Source organism: Copadichromis virginalis, linkage group LG12 (assembly GCF_057382275.1).
Source record: "Copadichromis virginalis isolate Kocher_CV1m ecotype Utaka linkage group LG12, C_Virginalis_male_GT1.1, whole genome shotgun sequence".
NCBI lineage: Eukaryota > Metazoa > Chordata > Actinopteri > Cichliformes > Cichlidae > Copadichromis > Copadichromis virginalis.
The window spans coordinates 3,121,854-3,135,913 of record NC_140629.1 but is presented as its reverse complement, the minus strand read 5'-3'; the positions used below and the strand labels follow the sequence as shown (position 1 = coordinate 3,135,913).

General features: G+C 43.7%; 1 protein-coding gene across 1 annotated transcript in view; it reads right to left on the bottom strand.

Annotated features, from left to right (window-relative positions):
- Window positions 1-573: 573 nt before the first annotated feature.
- The window catches only part of nr6a1a (nuclear receptor subfamily 6, group A, member 1a), a 117,020-nt gene continuing 103,533 nt past the window's right edge, over window positions 574-14,060 (bottom strand). Inside the window, exons 4-11 of the mRNA XM_085474373.1 lie at window positions 12,136-12,366; window positions 9,669-9,724; window positions 8,627-8,787; window positions 7,751-7,981; window positions 6,255-6,509; window positions 3,974-4,095; window positions 3,741-3,893; window positions 574-2,608 (exon numbers count right to left, since the gene is read on the bottom strand). Coding sequence (XP_085330499.1) covers window positions 2,478-2,608; window positions 3,741-3,893; window positions 3,974-4,095; window positions 6,255-6,509; window positions 7,751-7,981; window positions 8,627-8,787; window positions 9,669-9,724; window positions 12,136-12,366 — 1,340 coding nt within the window. The 3' untranslated portion in view covers window positions 574-2,477. The remainder of the gene's footprint in view (window positions 2,609-3,740; window positions 3,894-3,973; window positions 4,096-6,254; window positions 6,510-7,750; window positions 7,982-8,626; window positions 8,788-9,668; window positions 9,725-12,135; window positions 12,367-14,060) is intronic.

Below are 14,060 nucleotides of genomic sequence, written 5' to 3'. Positions count from 1 at the left end.
GAAGCCGTGACATCGGAAAGATGCCGCTGCCTTTTGCTTCGTCCGTCATCAATGCCGAGAGCTTTAGAAAACCTGCCCTGCAAACTAATTCCACTTTCACTGAAGGGGAGTGTGGGTGGGGTGGGGACGGTGAGGGAAATAAAGTTGAAACAACAAAAAACAAAAACACCTTTCTACAACAGGACCTACAATGTCCTGGAAGCTACATCTACTAATACTACAAGTACATCAGTGTGGTCACTGACGAACTCCTGAATGCAATACATAACACTCACTTTACCCTGTATATATCCAGGTCAGCAGGGACCTGAGAGAGGAACACATTGGGTGGGCAGTGGCCAAGAACAAGGGTTAAGGTCTCCAAACCTCACTGTCGTGTGCAAAAAAGGGAGTGGTTGCGGGGACTGCACTTTGTCTGCATTTCAAATGACGCAAATGGTGAAATGGCCAGAAAAGACACTTCAAGTGGTCAGAAATGATAATCTCACACTTTAAAAATAAAGACCATTTCTCTGTGGCTACACTTTTTAAAACGGCGTGCATATCTGTGGGTATGCAAGCCAGGGGTAAAATTCTCCAAACCTGGCCTAAACTGATTGAGGTAAAGCCCTAGCCGATCACACCGAGTCCACTTACGGCTGGATTAAAGCGATTAGACGTTCAACTTTAAGCCAATTCTGCATAAATGATATTTTCACTTTCATCTCATTTAAAAACAGTCGGACCGTACCTGGATGTCCACGCGGCCTGATGCCCGTGGAAACCAAGTGTGGTCTGATTTACATTCTACATCTAAAAACGTTTGATTGCCCTTCAAAACTGGCCGATAGAACTTTGAAATTCAACAACTGTTTTGAAAAATCGAAATGAACTCTTAAGCAAAACGGACGGATCAATAAACACTGATTCTTTTAAATGGCTGGTTTCAGTGGGTTCCACTAAGATGGGCAACACCAAGCAGCCACAACATCAAAACCCCGGACAGGTGAAGTGACCAGTAATCGTTACCTTGTTACTATGCAAAGCTCTGCTGGGAGAGCTTGAGCGTGCTGGGGCCAACACATATAGGGTTAGGGTTACAATAACATCCAACCACCCAAATAAAAATCCTTCCCCAGGGCTAAAATGTGTTCAAATGAAAATTTATGGGCCCGTTTCCATTGTGAGTAAAGCAAAAACCCAACCCTAACCTTGGTAATCAGTAATGTGGTGTTTGTTAAAAATGATGGCGTGCCCCAGTACCAGCGGTCTCCCTCAGGACTAGGGGAAAGCGTGGTTTGTTCACCTGCTCTCCAAAGTCCTCAAATTGAATCAAGCTCAAAATTCAACCTGCAGGAAGTGTTATCCGTGACGCGACCCACTGCCAGAGAGCACAGACGAGCTGACAGACCCAAATGTGCCAACACATCAGAAACCTCCCCGATATTTCAACGTTGTGGCTGATCGGTGTGTGTCACCCGTGAAGCTCGCACATTTTTAATCACATATACCCAGCTGTGTCGAGAGCAGGCGAAAACGCACCATCTTCTTTGGCAATGAAGAGCACAAAATGAGAGCCATCGTGTCTGCTCTGTGCATATGTGTGCACGCGACAAAACGCGCATGTTTGCAATGAAACGTGGAACTTTTCTGCCCTGCAGAGCGTCTTGCCTCTGAAACAGACTGATTCATTTCTTATCCTCGTCCTTCATGGATAAGAAAAGGGTTTTGTTGAGCTGTCAGCTCCCTACCCATCAGCGGGCGCTTGATATAATCTTTGCATAACACTTTGGTCAAGAGAGAAACATAATAAAAAGAAAAACAGCAAACCTAGCTATCCGCCCCTTCCCCTGCAATAAAGCCATACATCCCTAGTCTATGATTGTTAAAAAATACCCGTATGCTCCTATTCGATGATCCCACAGATCCAACAACAGCCACCTTAACTCATGGAATGTTAAATTGACAAGACCGCCTCCTAAAAGCAGGATGTCTGAGTACTTTTGCTAATTCATTTTGCATTTTCAGTGTAACAAAAAACTGTTTTTCAGACTGATTTATGCAGCTTCTTTGAACATTCATCTCTGATTGAGGTACCAAAGCATCCACAGGGTTTTGGTTTAGACTGGGCAACTCTTCATTTAACAGTAAGAAAAGGTACCTGAAAATAGCAACAACATCTTCCTGAGGTAGTCTCAAAACACTCGTCGCGCGTGCCAAGGCGCCCCATCTGTATAAAATAAACTCTTTTAAAGTCTAGCTCTAACAATGGCAACACTGACACATGGAGCAAAATGGATACACGCTTGTAAACTCCAAAGACCAATGCATCTACGAGCATTTGTTTTGTACAGAAGCATGTGCACAGTGTAAATCAGCATACATTCAGCTCTGTCGTGTAATAAATATATAAAGAAAAAAGTTACAAAAAACAAACTAGCTGCTTGTCACATTCACGAGAGGGGAGACCAGTCCTCGACTCGGGTGTCGGGGAGGGTTTAGTTTCCGGTGGAGGCGGTCACGCAGGGCGACGGGCCGGTCCTGTAGCTGGTCAGGCTGGATTTGCAGGAGTGCAAGACTGCTTTGAACAGCAGGGGGAGCTGCTCCAGAGGGACGTTCACCAGCTTTGCTGAGAAGAAACCCGAGACACACGGCACTTTAGTTCATGATTAGCTTAGCTTCTGTACAGCCGACATTTTCATTGGTCACAGTCGTGTCCAGGAGGCAACCTGCGAGACAAATGAAGCCAACCCAAGTGCCGAATGCTGCAGTTCCTCTGGCGGCCATTAGAGGCTGGCTCCAGCAGTGTGCCCAGCTCGTGTTAAACGGTCTAATTTGGACAGGTTACGTGTACAAAATCTAACGACCTTTCTTTGACACAATTTTCACTGAGGCCATTTACTTTTTTAGAACTTATGAAGCTGATTTCGGTTCAGTTACGTCTAGTTAGTCAAAATCACTGGCAGTAGCATTTATTTCACAGTTTTTATTTAGATTACTTGTTTCCACCAATCATTCTTAAGTTTCAAAGAGTTGGTAAATAAAAGAAATGTATGCAAAGTGTCTCTATTTATCCAAAGGTTTGGCCATGATTTTATTTATTACCAGAAAAATGAACAGTTGATTGTGTTTGATTTAATTGATAAGCTAAAACCACAAAAGTAACTAGATTGTGATTCAAGCTTTAACCCATCAACATGATCAATACTTGCCATAATTTCAAAATGTTATGGACAGCTTTTTAAAATTAACATTGGTGTTAAAAAGAAAAAGCCAAATGTATCAAATGGAATACAAAAAATAAATCGTAAGCAACATGATATAGCAAAATAAAATTTGTGTATTAAGGGTTATTAAACATTTCAGCTCCAAAAATCTGAATTTTCTGGCTATTTTTTGATGGGTTGGGTCTTACAGGGTTAATGCACTTATTATAGTTTGTCTTAATGACAAAAGCCATGCTTTCTTTTATCCCATTAGCTCAAATAATTTAACCAAATAATTCATTAAACATAAAATTTTGCAACGGTTTTTGTATTTTCAGTGTTTTTCCCCAAAGACAAGGCACTGTAGAGGGCGGGGAACAACACAGGTCGTAAGGGCACAAACTGAAACTTTCATGGCTGAACATAAATCGCTGTGGCACAATACACTGGGTAGTATCACATTTTTGTAGCTCAAACAAACTAACGTATGAGTATCTGAGTGCATTTCTAAAGTCAGTCTTCAACAACAGCCTAAACAGTTCTTTGAGGCCTTACTTGAGATGCAGCGGATGTCCGGCAGGCACATCATGATCTCAGGGAAGCGTTTAGGCTGCAGTGGGTACTTGGACTCAATGTAGTCCTGACACACACACCAGTAGCGTTTATTCAGCTGCTCAAGCTGGGAGATGCTGGACAGTCCTCTGATATCTGTGGAGCAGAAACTATCACAGTCAAGCGGGGAAGGTCGCGATGGCAAAAAGTCAACACGCTGGAGACTTTGTTGTTACCTTGATTGAGGAAGTTGATGGTTTTCATACAGGCGTACTCCTCATTGCTGATCTTTAACTGGTGGAGTTTGCGAAACAGAATGATCAACCTCTCCATTACTTCCATCCCATCCTCGCTGAATCTGAGGAATCACACACAGACCCGTCAGTTAAGCTGAAAACTGCAGCTCTATGAAGCCAGACGGTGCCTTTAAGGCTCCAACTCAAACCATGATATAGACTTTTGTAGGTTTGCTGTCCTCACTACAATCCACATAAAAAAAGAAGACAAAAATCCCCCCAGCACCGCTATCTTAAGCTTCCATGCTTCAATGGACAAGGCAAAGAAAATGAGGGAGGAAATATGTCAGATCTATTAAAAGTGCTTAAAGCGTCCTGCTGATTCCACAGCTTTTTGAAGAGAAGATTCATAAGTTCATTCCACGTTTTAAACATCAATTTTCTGCCTTGCACTTCTAATCTCTTTCACAAACTTCAACAATGCCACTGTAAATCAAACGTCCACGTCTAAAACCACTAAACTGTGGGCAAATTGACTGAAGCAGCAGAGTTATATTAGGAGAATGTGTCAGAAGGTCAAATTATACATGTTTGATTTACACAGGAACACTCCCCCTCTTCCCCCACGCATCCTTTTCTACTTCAAGTGAAACAAGCGTCTATAGTACACATGCCAGACAGTGCTAGCCACAGCTCAGCTCTGAGGAGGCCTCCTGTTCACGGACCACTTCACTGGGCCTCACCCAGCAATAACACTTGGAGAAAAATATTAAGCCCTTTTAGAGATGATGAGCTCACAAAGTGAAACAGCTTGGCTGTGCAGAGGGAATGTTGAATTCCTGATTGCTGTTCTCATTTCTACTGAAATACTGAATTAGCACAGCTCCCAGAGACTAAAAAGAAACATTTAATATCTTATAGTGAAACAGCCCCACTGTGACTGCTGTGGGTGAGGCTGAATTACCAAAACAGAACGAATGAAGGCAGTTTCTTTCTGCTACGTATCAATATCATGACTATAGAATAAGATCACTTGTTGTTGTTCTTGCTTGAGCTACTTAACTTTAGTGTCTGGAAAGGTTACTTTTAAAGTAGTCTCTGTTACAAAATTACAATATAGTAATTCAGAAGCTCTCTACTGCTAAAAGCTAGCATAGAAGTTAGCCTTGGCTGTTTCTGCACTGTCGCCTAAACGGTTAGCCTCCTTAACAACTCCTTAACTGCTGGATAATATTTTGATTATTGATGATAGAAAACAATATGAAAACAATCTAAAGGTCATTGTCTGTGCCAGCTGCCTAGCTAACATAATATGTACAAAATATGCCAGCTCAATATTCAATATTAATGGTAATAGTAATAACTGATTTATGTTGCTAACCCAGTAAAGTGTAACTGTAACATTCGCAGAAGGTTTTACAAAAAAACTATTATTGTAGAGTTTTTACAGCTGCTGTCGTGATTTGGTGCTATATGAATAAATGATTTGAATTACAGTTACAAAGTTACAAACAGCTGTCTTGTTATAATACCAGCACACAAATAGCAATGCAAGCCATCATTCGGAGCCCTATTGTCTTGCCTTTGACTTTGCTTAAAGATCTGCTTTAGAAGTTAGCTAGTTGCTAACTCTATCAGTTGTCTGCTAGTGGGTAAACGTATAGCTCTTTCCCTAAAAAGAGAAAACAGCCGTGGCTGAAACGAGGTTTCTGAGAGCAGTAAGTGAAGCACAGCTGACTGCAGGTTCTAGTTTGGTAAAAGGACGTTAATGCAGAAATGCCATAACGGCCACCAGATGGCGATAGCTGTAGCTGCAAAAAGACTTGACCTCTGTAAACACTTTCCTGATGAGTTTTTTTGGCCTTTATTGAATACAAAAATAATGTCTCTTTTGGAAATATAAGTAATTCTATGCTTCAACAAGGAGGGTTCAACTTGGTTCTGCTTGCTCATTGGCTAATGACATTGATTAGCCAATGAGCAAGCAGACCTGCCCGTCCTCGTGACAAGTAATTGTTGTCTGCTTGTTTTTTAAACCACGGTGATGATGGTAAAACAAACTAGAGCTCAGAAACCAGTGGACGACGTCACAGTGTCCATCTATCATATCGTTTCTTCTGTGCACCTCTAAGAAACTCAGGGGAGGTATGTAATAGTTATAAACTAAATGGAGTAAATGTGGGTGTTTTTTGGCTCCTCAATAATTCAAGTTATTCTAAAGCTCATAAACAAAACACCCCAATTGTTCTCTCCTTTTGCTCTTTAAGCACTCGCCACTCACCCCTGAAGCTCGTCGTCAGATGGCGTGTACTTTGCTGTGATGTCGGCCAGCTCTCCAAAGATCTGGCCACTGTAGATAGTGAGGCAGGAGAGCAGGATGAGCTCCTGCCAGGTGGAGCTGAGCAGGCAGGTGTAGTCCTCTATGGAGAGCTCACAGAAGAAGGGCAGCTTCTTGATCCAGGAGATCTGGCGGAAGAGCAGCTCGTCTGCCAGACGGCACAGCAGAGCAAACAGCTCCACTTGTGTTACCTTGTACCTAGTGAGCAAACAACAACGAGACAGATGTGTGGTGGGCAGGAAAACTCTCATCATGTCAAAATGGGCCTGACGTGGCTCAAATCAGCATCCCACTCCACAACAAACAGCTTTCAGCAGCCTTCACGTCCCTCACCGTCTGACTTCCTGTCCCTCTATATTCTCCTCATTTCACAGAGCAGATCTGCTTAGCCTTCAGCTAATTCTAACCTCTGTTACCAACAGAGAGCAGCTGACTTCAGGCCATTTCCTAAAGCATTTCCCTGAATTTATCTGAGGAATAAATGTAAAATAATGAGGAAAAAATAAACAATCACACAAAATGTATTTAAAAGAATCTTTAAAATAATGTAATGCTGAAAAAATCAAGATGTGATCAGAAAGTTCCTGCACTTTCAAAATCACAAACCTTTCTAATTTTGACAAAGAAATGTCAACAGAGCATTTCAAACTAATTCTAGTTTGGGATAAAACGCTGATCATGGTCAGTATTATTATCCCACTGAGCAACAGAGCTTTTCATTGAGCCACAGCACAAACGCTGCCGTGTTTTATCTTCCAGTTTACACGTAGTATAGAAACGTTGGCAGCAGTTTGAGCTGCCACATGAAAATGCATCAAGCCAAAAACAAATCACTTTAGACTTGGAGGGGAGAAACTAATGAAGCAACGAGCTCACAGGAGTAGCTCCACGTTAGCAGAAGAGACTCCTTCAAGGCAAGAATGCTGAGGACAATCCTTTGTCCTTTGGTCAAATAACACTAAACCAGAGTTGTTTGGTCACCGCGACACTGCTAGTGTTTGTACACAGGAAGAAAAGGCAACCCTAAGAACACTGATGGTGGGAATGAATGCTGTGGGGATACTTCAGTGTATGTGGAAGTGGAAGAAATGATGAAGAAACCTCACACAGTCAGCATCAACGACCAAAAACATGATGAACTTGATATTCAGAGAATATCCTCCTGTTGGAGCGCTTGTGAGAGCGCCAGGCTCTCAAAATATTAACATAGAGGTTCAAGAGCCTAATTCCTATTCCAACACACCTGCATCTCACTTACCGAGGTAAATGGCAACGTTCACGACATACAATTAGAAAAAGACTAACAAGTTTGGTTTACTGGGAAGGACTGTTTGCTACAAAATGAGTATCTAATTGAGAATTTTGCTTTCTGAAACCAGCTGCACTCCTTTCATTTGGCCGCGCCTCTACACAACGCACGATGCTGAGTATGAACTCACTCTTCTTCTATAAGCATTGGAGTGGTCAGGGGGGCCAGCTCTTCAGCAGCCACCAGCTGCTGCACCAGAGGGTGGGGCTGTGGGTAGAGGTTGCGGGGCTGAGAGGCCAGCAGGCCAGACTGGGCGGCGTAGCTGAACAGGTGAGGCAAGAGCTGGTAAGGCGTGGGCATGGAGGTGTTAATGTACTGGTCCCGCAGGGCTGCCGTGTAGCCGTTCATTTCAGCGGAGCGACTGGAAGCACACAAAGGTCAAAGGTTACAGTAATGCAGATTTTATTAGTATTGCGGGGACAAAAACACACTGGCTCACACGTCGGGGTTTGCATTTCTCAGGCAAACCCTCCTTTAACCTCACCCTGATGTGCTGAGCTTCATCCCCAATCAAACTCTTTGCATTTTTTCACAAACTTGCAGACTAAACTTTGCATTCTGGGCATGTGCACGAGCGCATGCGACGCAGGCTTTCTGTTTGCTGTTCATTTCTGGCAAGGTTTAATTCCATCTCATAAAAAAAGAAAAGCCATCCCCTGAATAGTTTTCAGGCTGCTGAGATAAAACCTGATGTTTACACAAACTGAGACTAAAATAAATGCCATCATGCAAGTACCTAGACAATATTTGTCCTTGATGAGTGCAGATAGACAATATGCTCGTCTCCAAGCAAGAACAGCAGATAGTGCGGTGAGCTCTTTGTGTTTGGTTGCGATCAGCGAGCCTGAGTGGCTGCATATTCAGGCATTCTTTGGCCGATGAATACTTTAACTAAAGTCTGGGTGAGATGGGAACGAGGTGTTAGACTGTCAGGGCCGGCTCATTATCTCAAAGATGGGGCGAGTGCCAGAGGCGCGTAGCTGAGCGGATGAGATCGACGACTCACTTGGACGACAGAGTGGAGGCAGGCGACGGCTGGTTGCCCTCCGAGGCGCCGTTGCTTGGCGAGCTGTGGTCGCTGTCGCCGTTGTTGCCCCAGGTGTGCTCCGGGGCGTCCTCCTTGAACTCCTGGCCCGACATGATCCGCTCGATCTCCTCCTCTGTTATCTAGAACACACACACACACACACACACACACACACACACACACACACACACACACACACACACACACACACACAGGGAGGTTTGGAGCTTACAGCACACCCATGCATGTGCATCAGTTCAATTGATTAGCACCAACTAACAGCACACGGCTTTTCATTAAAATGCTGAGGAGCAAGGACACAATCACATAATGACACAGAAAGAAAAGAGGCGCGTGTGTGTGTGCGCGTTTGATTGGATGATTCACACACTTAAAATAATAAGATCTGTGCAGGTCAGCATGAGCAGAAAACGCAGACAAAAGCCATTCTGAAAGGCTTCAGCACGCCTGCACATACCACGTCTCATGTCTGAGGGAGGTCAAGTCACTTTCATTTCTATCAGTTCATCCCAAACACTGTAACAGGCGTTTTCATTCCATATTCATGACAGAAAGCTCCTGCTTTCATTAAGGGCGCTGGTTCTTAATGGAAGCCGTGTTTCTCTGTTTTGACTCGTTCAATTGAGCCCGAATGAATTGAGCGCCTCCCTCCCTGTGAATAGCGGCTCAGTGGTACTTATCCTCATGTCACACATTTTTCTGACCATTTGTTCCCTCGCTTCACGTTAATAATAAAGGCACCGCTGAATGGGGACTAATCAGCTGCTACACAATTATACAGATGATATAACAAGGTCAGGGCTCGCTCTCATTATGAGCATCCCGAAGAGTAGCACTGCAGCACTCCAGCTCTGTGTTATTTAATGGCTTGTGATCTGAGTGGGTTTACTGTAAGGACAATTCCTCAGAGGCTGAGCCACAGCGATGATGCTCAGGCTGGCTGGGAGGTGGGGAAAGGTCAGTGCGCACCACAAACAACACAATCCTTCAGTCCATTTACCTGCACAGGTCCAATGCTTTTGTTCCTCCCTCCAGGCATGCCGTCCTCTCTGATTGCTACATGTCAAAAAACAGGGAAAAGTCATTTGTTCCGTTAACCAAACATGATCGGTGTCACAGCTCTCCCTAGTGGCTAAAGCACATCAGGCAAAACTGTCCCACCATCCAGCTCCAAACACAGCTGCTGCTGGCGGGCAGTCATATTGTTTTGGTACACTTACAAGCAAAGTACATTTCATCTCATAGTCTTAGTGTGTGTGAGTGTTTCTGCAGTGTAGATAAAATCGCTGTGATTAGTGTCTGACTGGGTGAGTCCCAGTCTCATCTCCATTCTAAGACAGGCACTTGAAGAATAAGGCCATGAGGACAGTCACTTACAAGTTTTAGCCACATGGGGGCAGCACATGTCTGTGGAAGGAAAACTGCAGCTTAGATTGTGTGTGTGTGTGTGTGTGTGTGTGTGTGTGTGTGTGTGTGTGTGTGTGTGTGTGTGTCCAGGAGGGAGAAACAGATTTATTGGTAGAATTGACACATTCAAGCGTTTCCAGGTTTTCAGAGACTTTGCGAGCAGCTGTTTGTTTGGCTCACAGATAAACGGAGCAAAGTCCCGACAGAAGCAGCTCTGGCCACTCAGCATCTTAAAAACCTGATTTTGACACATCTAAATTACAGGGGCGGATCTATACATGGTTCATATACACACAGTCTGTAACCTCCTCATTTACCCATATACTTTGTACTGTAGAACCTTTTCATAAATAAGCAGGTGGATCTAGAAGCTACTCCACGTGAGGTTCTGTTACGTGCTTACATTTACACAAATCTGCACTGTGAACACAGTTTTACCAAAAACTTAAACCTCATCTTTCAGGCTGTTTTTGACTACTTTGTATTTCACCTTTAAAAACCGTTTAGCTCGTCTTGAATAAATAAAGTTCTTTATTCATGGTGACGTACTGCATTCACACAATGATCTAAAAATCAGTCAAGAAACATAACTTGAAGTTGAAAAATTAGGAAGTGTTAGGTGTCACAGTAAGACGCCACACAAATGATTGTGCAACTCCAAAAAATAGTTTGTGTCCACCACGAGACAGCAGGAGGCGTCTTCCACCTGGACGCAGCGTTTACACTGCAGCCTTTGACTGTGACACTCAGCGGTGGACAGAACAAAACAACTACACACTAACTACACACTCCAGACACGCTAAACATCTCAAATCTCTCCCATCGATATCCCGACTCTCTCCCACAACTTTGACCTCTTCCTAAACAACAAAGGTCACATTCAGCCATATCGTTTTTGGATTGGTGCATTTTTCCACCAATAGGAAAGGGGAGGCATTTTTCCTTGGTGTGTTGTTGTTGTTAGCGCGGCCATGTTCACTGTTCCTTCCTGCACTAAACATATAGTATTTAGAAAAAAGCAGTGTGTGGATGTTTTATCATAACTCTGGTGTAACCTGGCCTATCAGCAACATGTAAAAACTGCCATGTAGTTTAACTTTAACCATAAGTTAAACAGAGACTCAGCAGAGTCGCATCTTGTTACTATGTCATCTTAAACCGGTCACATGACTTGCGGGCACCGGCGTGTCCATCGACCCCAGAGGGTTAATAACACACCTTCACCCACGCCACCACAGTCCCACCGGTCTGTCAGCGCTGTGACAGAGCGGTGGGATCGAACTACCAAACTTCCAGTTAATAGGTGACCGGCTCTACTTACAGGAAACCTTTCATTTAAGCATTCATGTGGCCAGTCCCAAACTCCCCCATGATGGTTGGGATAGGCTCGAGCCAGGGAACAGCATCTGTCCGTCCATCCTTTAGGTGTGGATGGTTTAAACGCCTCATTGACTCAGGCTTGCTGTGGACATTCAGGGGAAGTGCTGCATCTTCAACAGTGTTTAAGTGGCACAGTGAAGTCCACATGAATGCTTAAATCAAAGGTTGCCTGCAGCTCAGGAAGTACAGCCGGTCACCTACTAATTGGAAGTTTGGTGGTTCGATCCCCACGTGCTCGCCAAAGTCTGCATGCCAAATATCATTGGTCAAGACACTCCGATGGATGCATCAGAGTATGAAACAGAGGATAGAAAAAACTCGTGTGAATGAGGCAAAATTGCTTTGAGTCCTCTGAGCAGAAAAGCGTTATACAAGAACCGTTTACCCTGTAACAAGATGATCAGTTCACCTACCGTTGGTTTCAGAGTCATACTGACAGTGCACTGTGCTGAAAAACTGTTAAAAGCAGAAAAACAAGGTGACTGAAAGTTTGAAGACGTTTCATTTAAGAGGCCAGTCACTCTCCAGACACGACCTTCAACCGTAGTACCTCTGACTCTTTTCTGGTCTGGGTACTGATTCTTTTGTCATTGATGCTTCATTGTTACCGCAACTCGATGAGTCAGACATTTATTACCAAACAAACGTCTGTTTCTGGTGGCTTGAAACATCTACTTTACCTTTACGGTTCATTCCCATCTGAAGGCACTTAAGCAGGCGGCAGTACTGGCAGCGGTTGCGCTGCTTGCGTGACATCTCGCAGTTTTTGTCCCGGCTGCAGCGGTACACGCGCTTGTTGCAGATGCTGCGCTTGAAGAAGCCCTTGCAGCCCTCGCAGGAGATGATGCCATAGTGCAGGCCTGTGGCGCGATCTCCACAGATAAGGCAAGTACGCTGGTCAGTTGGATCATCTGCAGATGGAAGGAGAGTGGGCACAGGAGAGGGTTTAGAGCCATTTCCATCAGCGTCTTTACAGTAATTCATCTAAAGCTTAAAAAAGGGAGTGGGAGCAAAAACCTTGCTGAAGGCACACATTTTTAATTGAAATCACGAGGGCGGCTGGGGCTTAAGTGCTAGCCAGGCACCGGATAATCCAAAGGATTCTTAAGCTCCAACTCTCATTTAGTGAAAGTGGAGGTATAACAGGCAGTACGATGAGAGAAACGTCTGCAGGTCTGAATGAGGACACAGCTGGTTTGTTTGCAGCGCGTCCTTTCTCTCCTCTTCCCCACAGCAGTGTCTGATAAAAACGCTTCTCTTACAAGACACCTGACGCTAAAATAACACATTTCACAAAACCTGCTTCAGGTAACAATATGTGACAGTATTACTGTACCCAGCACCTGTTGCATCCTTAGTGTTAGCACAGATGTTCCACACAGGCGGCCCCTCAATCATTAACCTTCATTCTGTTTCCTTAAAGAGCGCAGTTTCAGCTGATTGCTTCAAACAATGAAAAGCAGTTAGGAAGGGAGGTGGTAGGAACCCGTGGGGAAAGGGCTCACACGTATTTGATGTTCTGGATAAAATGATGTAAAATCAAAGTTAAAATGATACCAATGAGTGTTTGTAAGCCTGGTGTGGCAGCTGGCTGACCAGGAGTGAGGGAAACGAGGAATACAGCATGAAGGAGGGGAAGAGGATGAAAGAGCCAACACAGGACCATCCTTGTGAAGCTACACTTTGTTAATCACAGAGCTACTCTCAAACTGGAAAGACAGCAATTTGAGGAAGCTGCTGAAAATCTTCCCTTAATCCTCCATCTACCTCCAGGCCACAGAACGCACATAATGAAGCTTAAGTTACAGCGCGTGTTCTCGGCTGCTCGCAGAGTTAAGCCTCATCACACACACACACACACACACACACACACACACACAGACACACACACACACACGCGCACACAGACACACACACACACACACACACAGACACACACACACAGACACCAAAAAGCTGTTCTCCACCCTCCTCCATGAAGGACCAGGAGAGCCACGCACATCGAAATACGAGTCATTTTGTTACTTACTGTTAATTGTGCGACAAATACTTTCTTTTGTATTTTGACAATAACATTATTCTAAATTTGAAAACTTAGTGGAAAATGTTTTTAAATTCTCAGAATTAAAAAAATGATTTTGACAATCTTTTAAAAATGCAACAAAAAAAGAGAAGTAAATGGATTTCTAAAAATGAATTAGGAATAATGTTACTAATTTAATAATTAATAACTTTTGAAACAGATTCTTGTAAAATAACAGCTGTCAGTTCATCCCTTGTACTAACTGCCACGTCTCAAGGCAAAGACTAATCATTTGACTTCATTTCTAGCTTAACAAGCGCACACGTTTATTCTGAGCTGAAAACAGACCAGCATCAAGCACCGTGTGTGAAGTTTAGTTTTTAACATAATGCAGTTTGACGTCAGGCTTCTCGAACAGTCGAACAATCGCTGCACCCACAGGAGCTACACCTGCTAAAAATCCAGACAATCAACCTGTTTTTCATAACAGGAAAAACCGAATTTGATTTCTTATTCATTTATTTTTCTCTTTCATCTTTGGGATTATTTGGATCTGACAAGTATAAAACTTTAGCATCAACT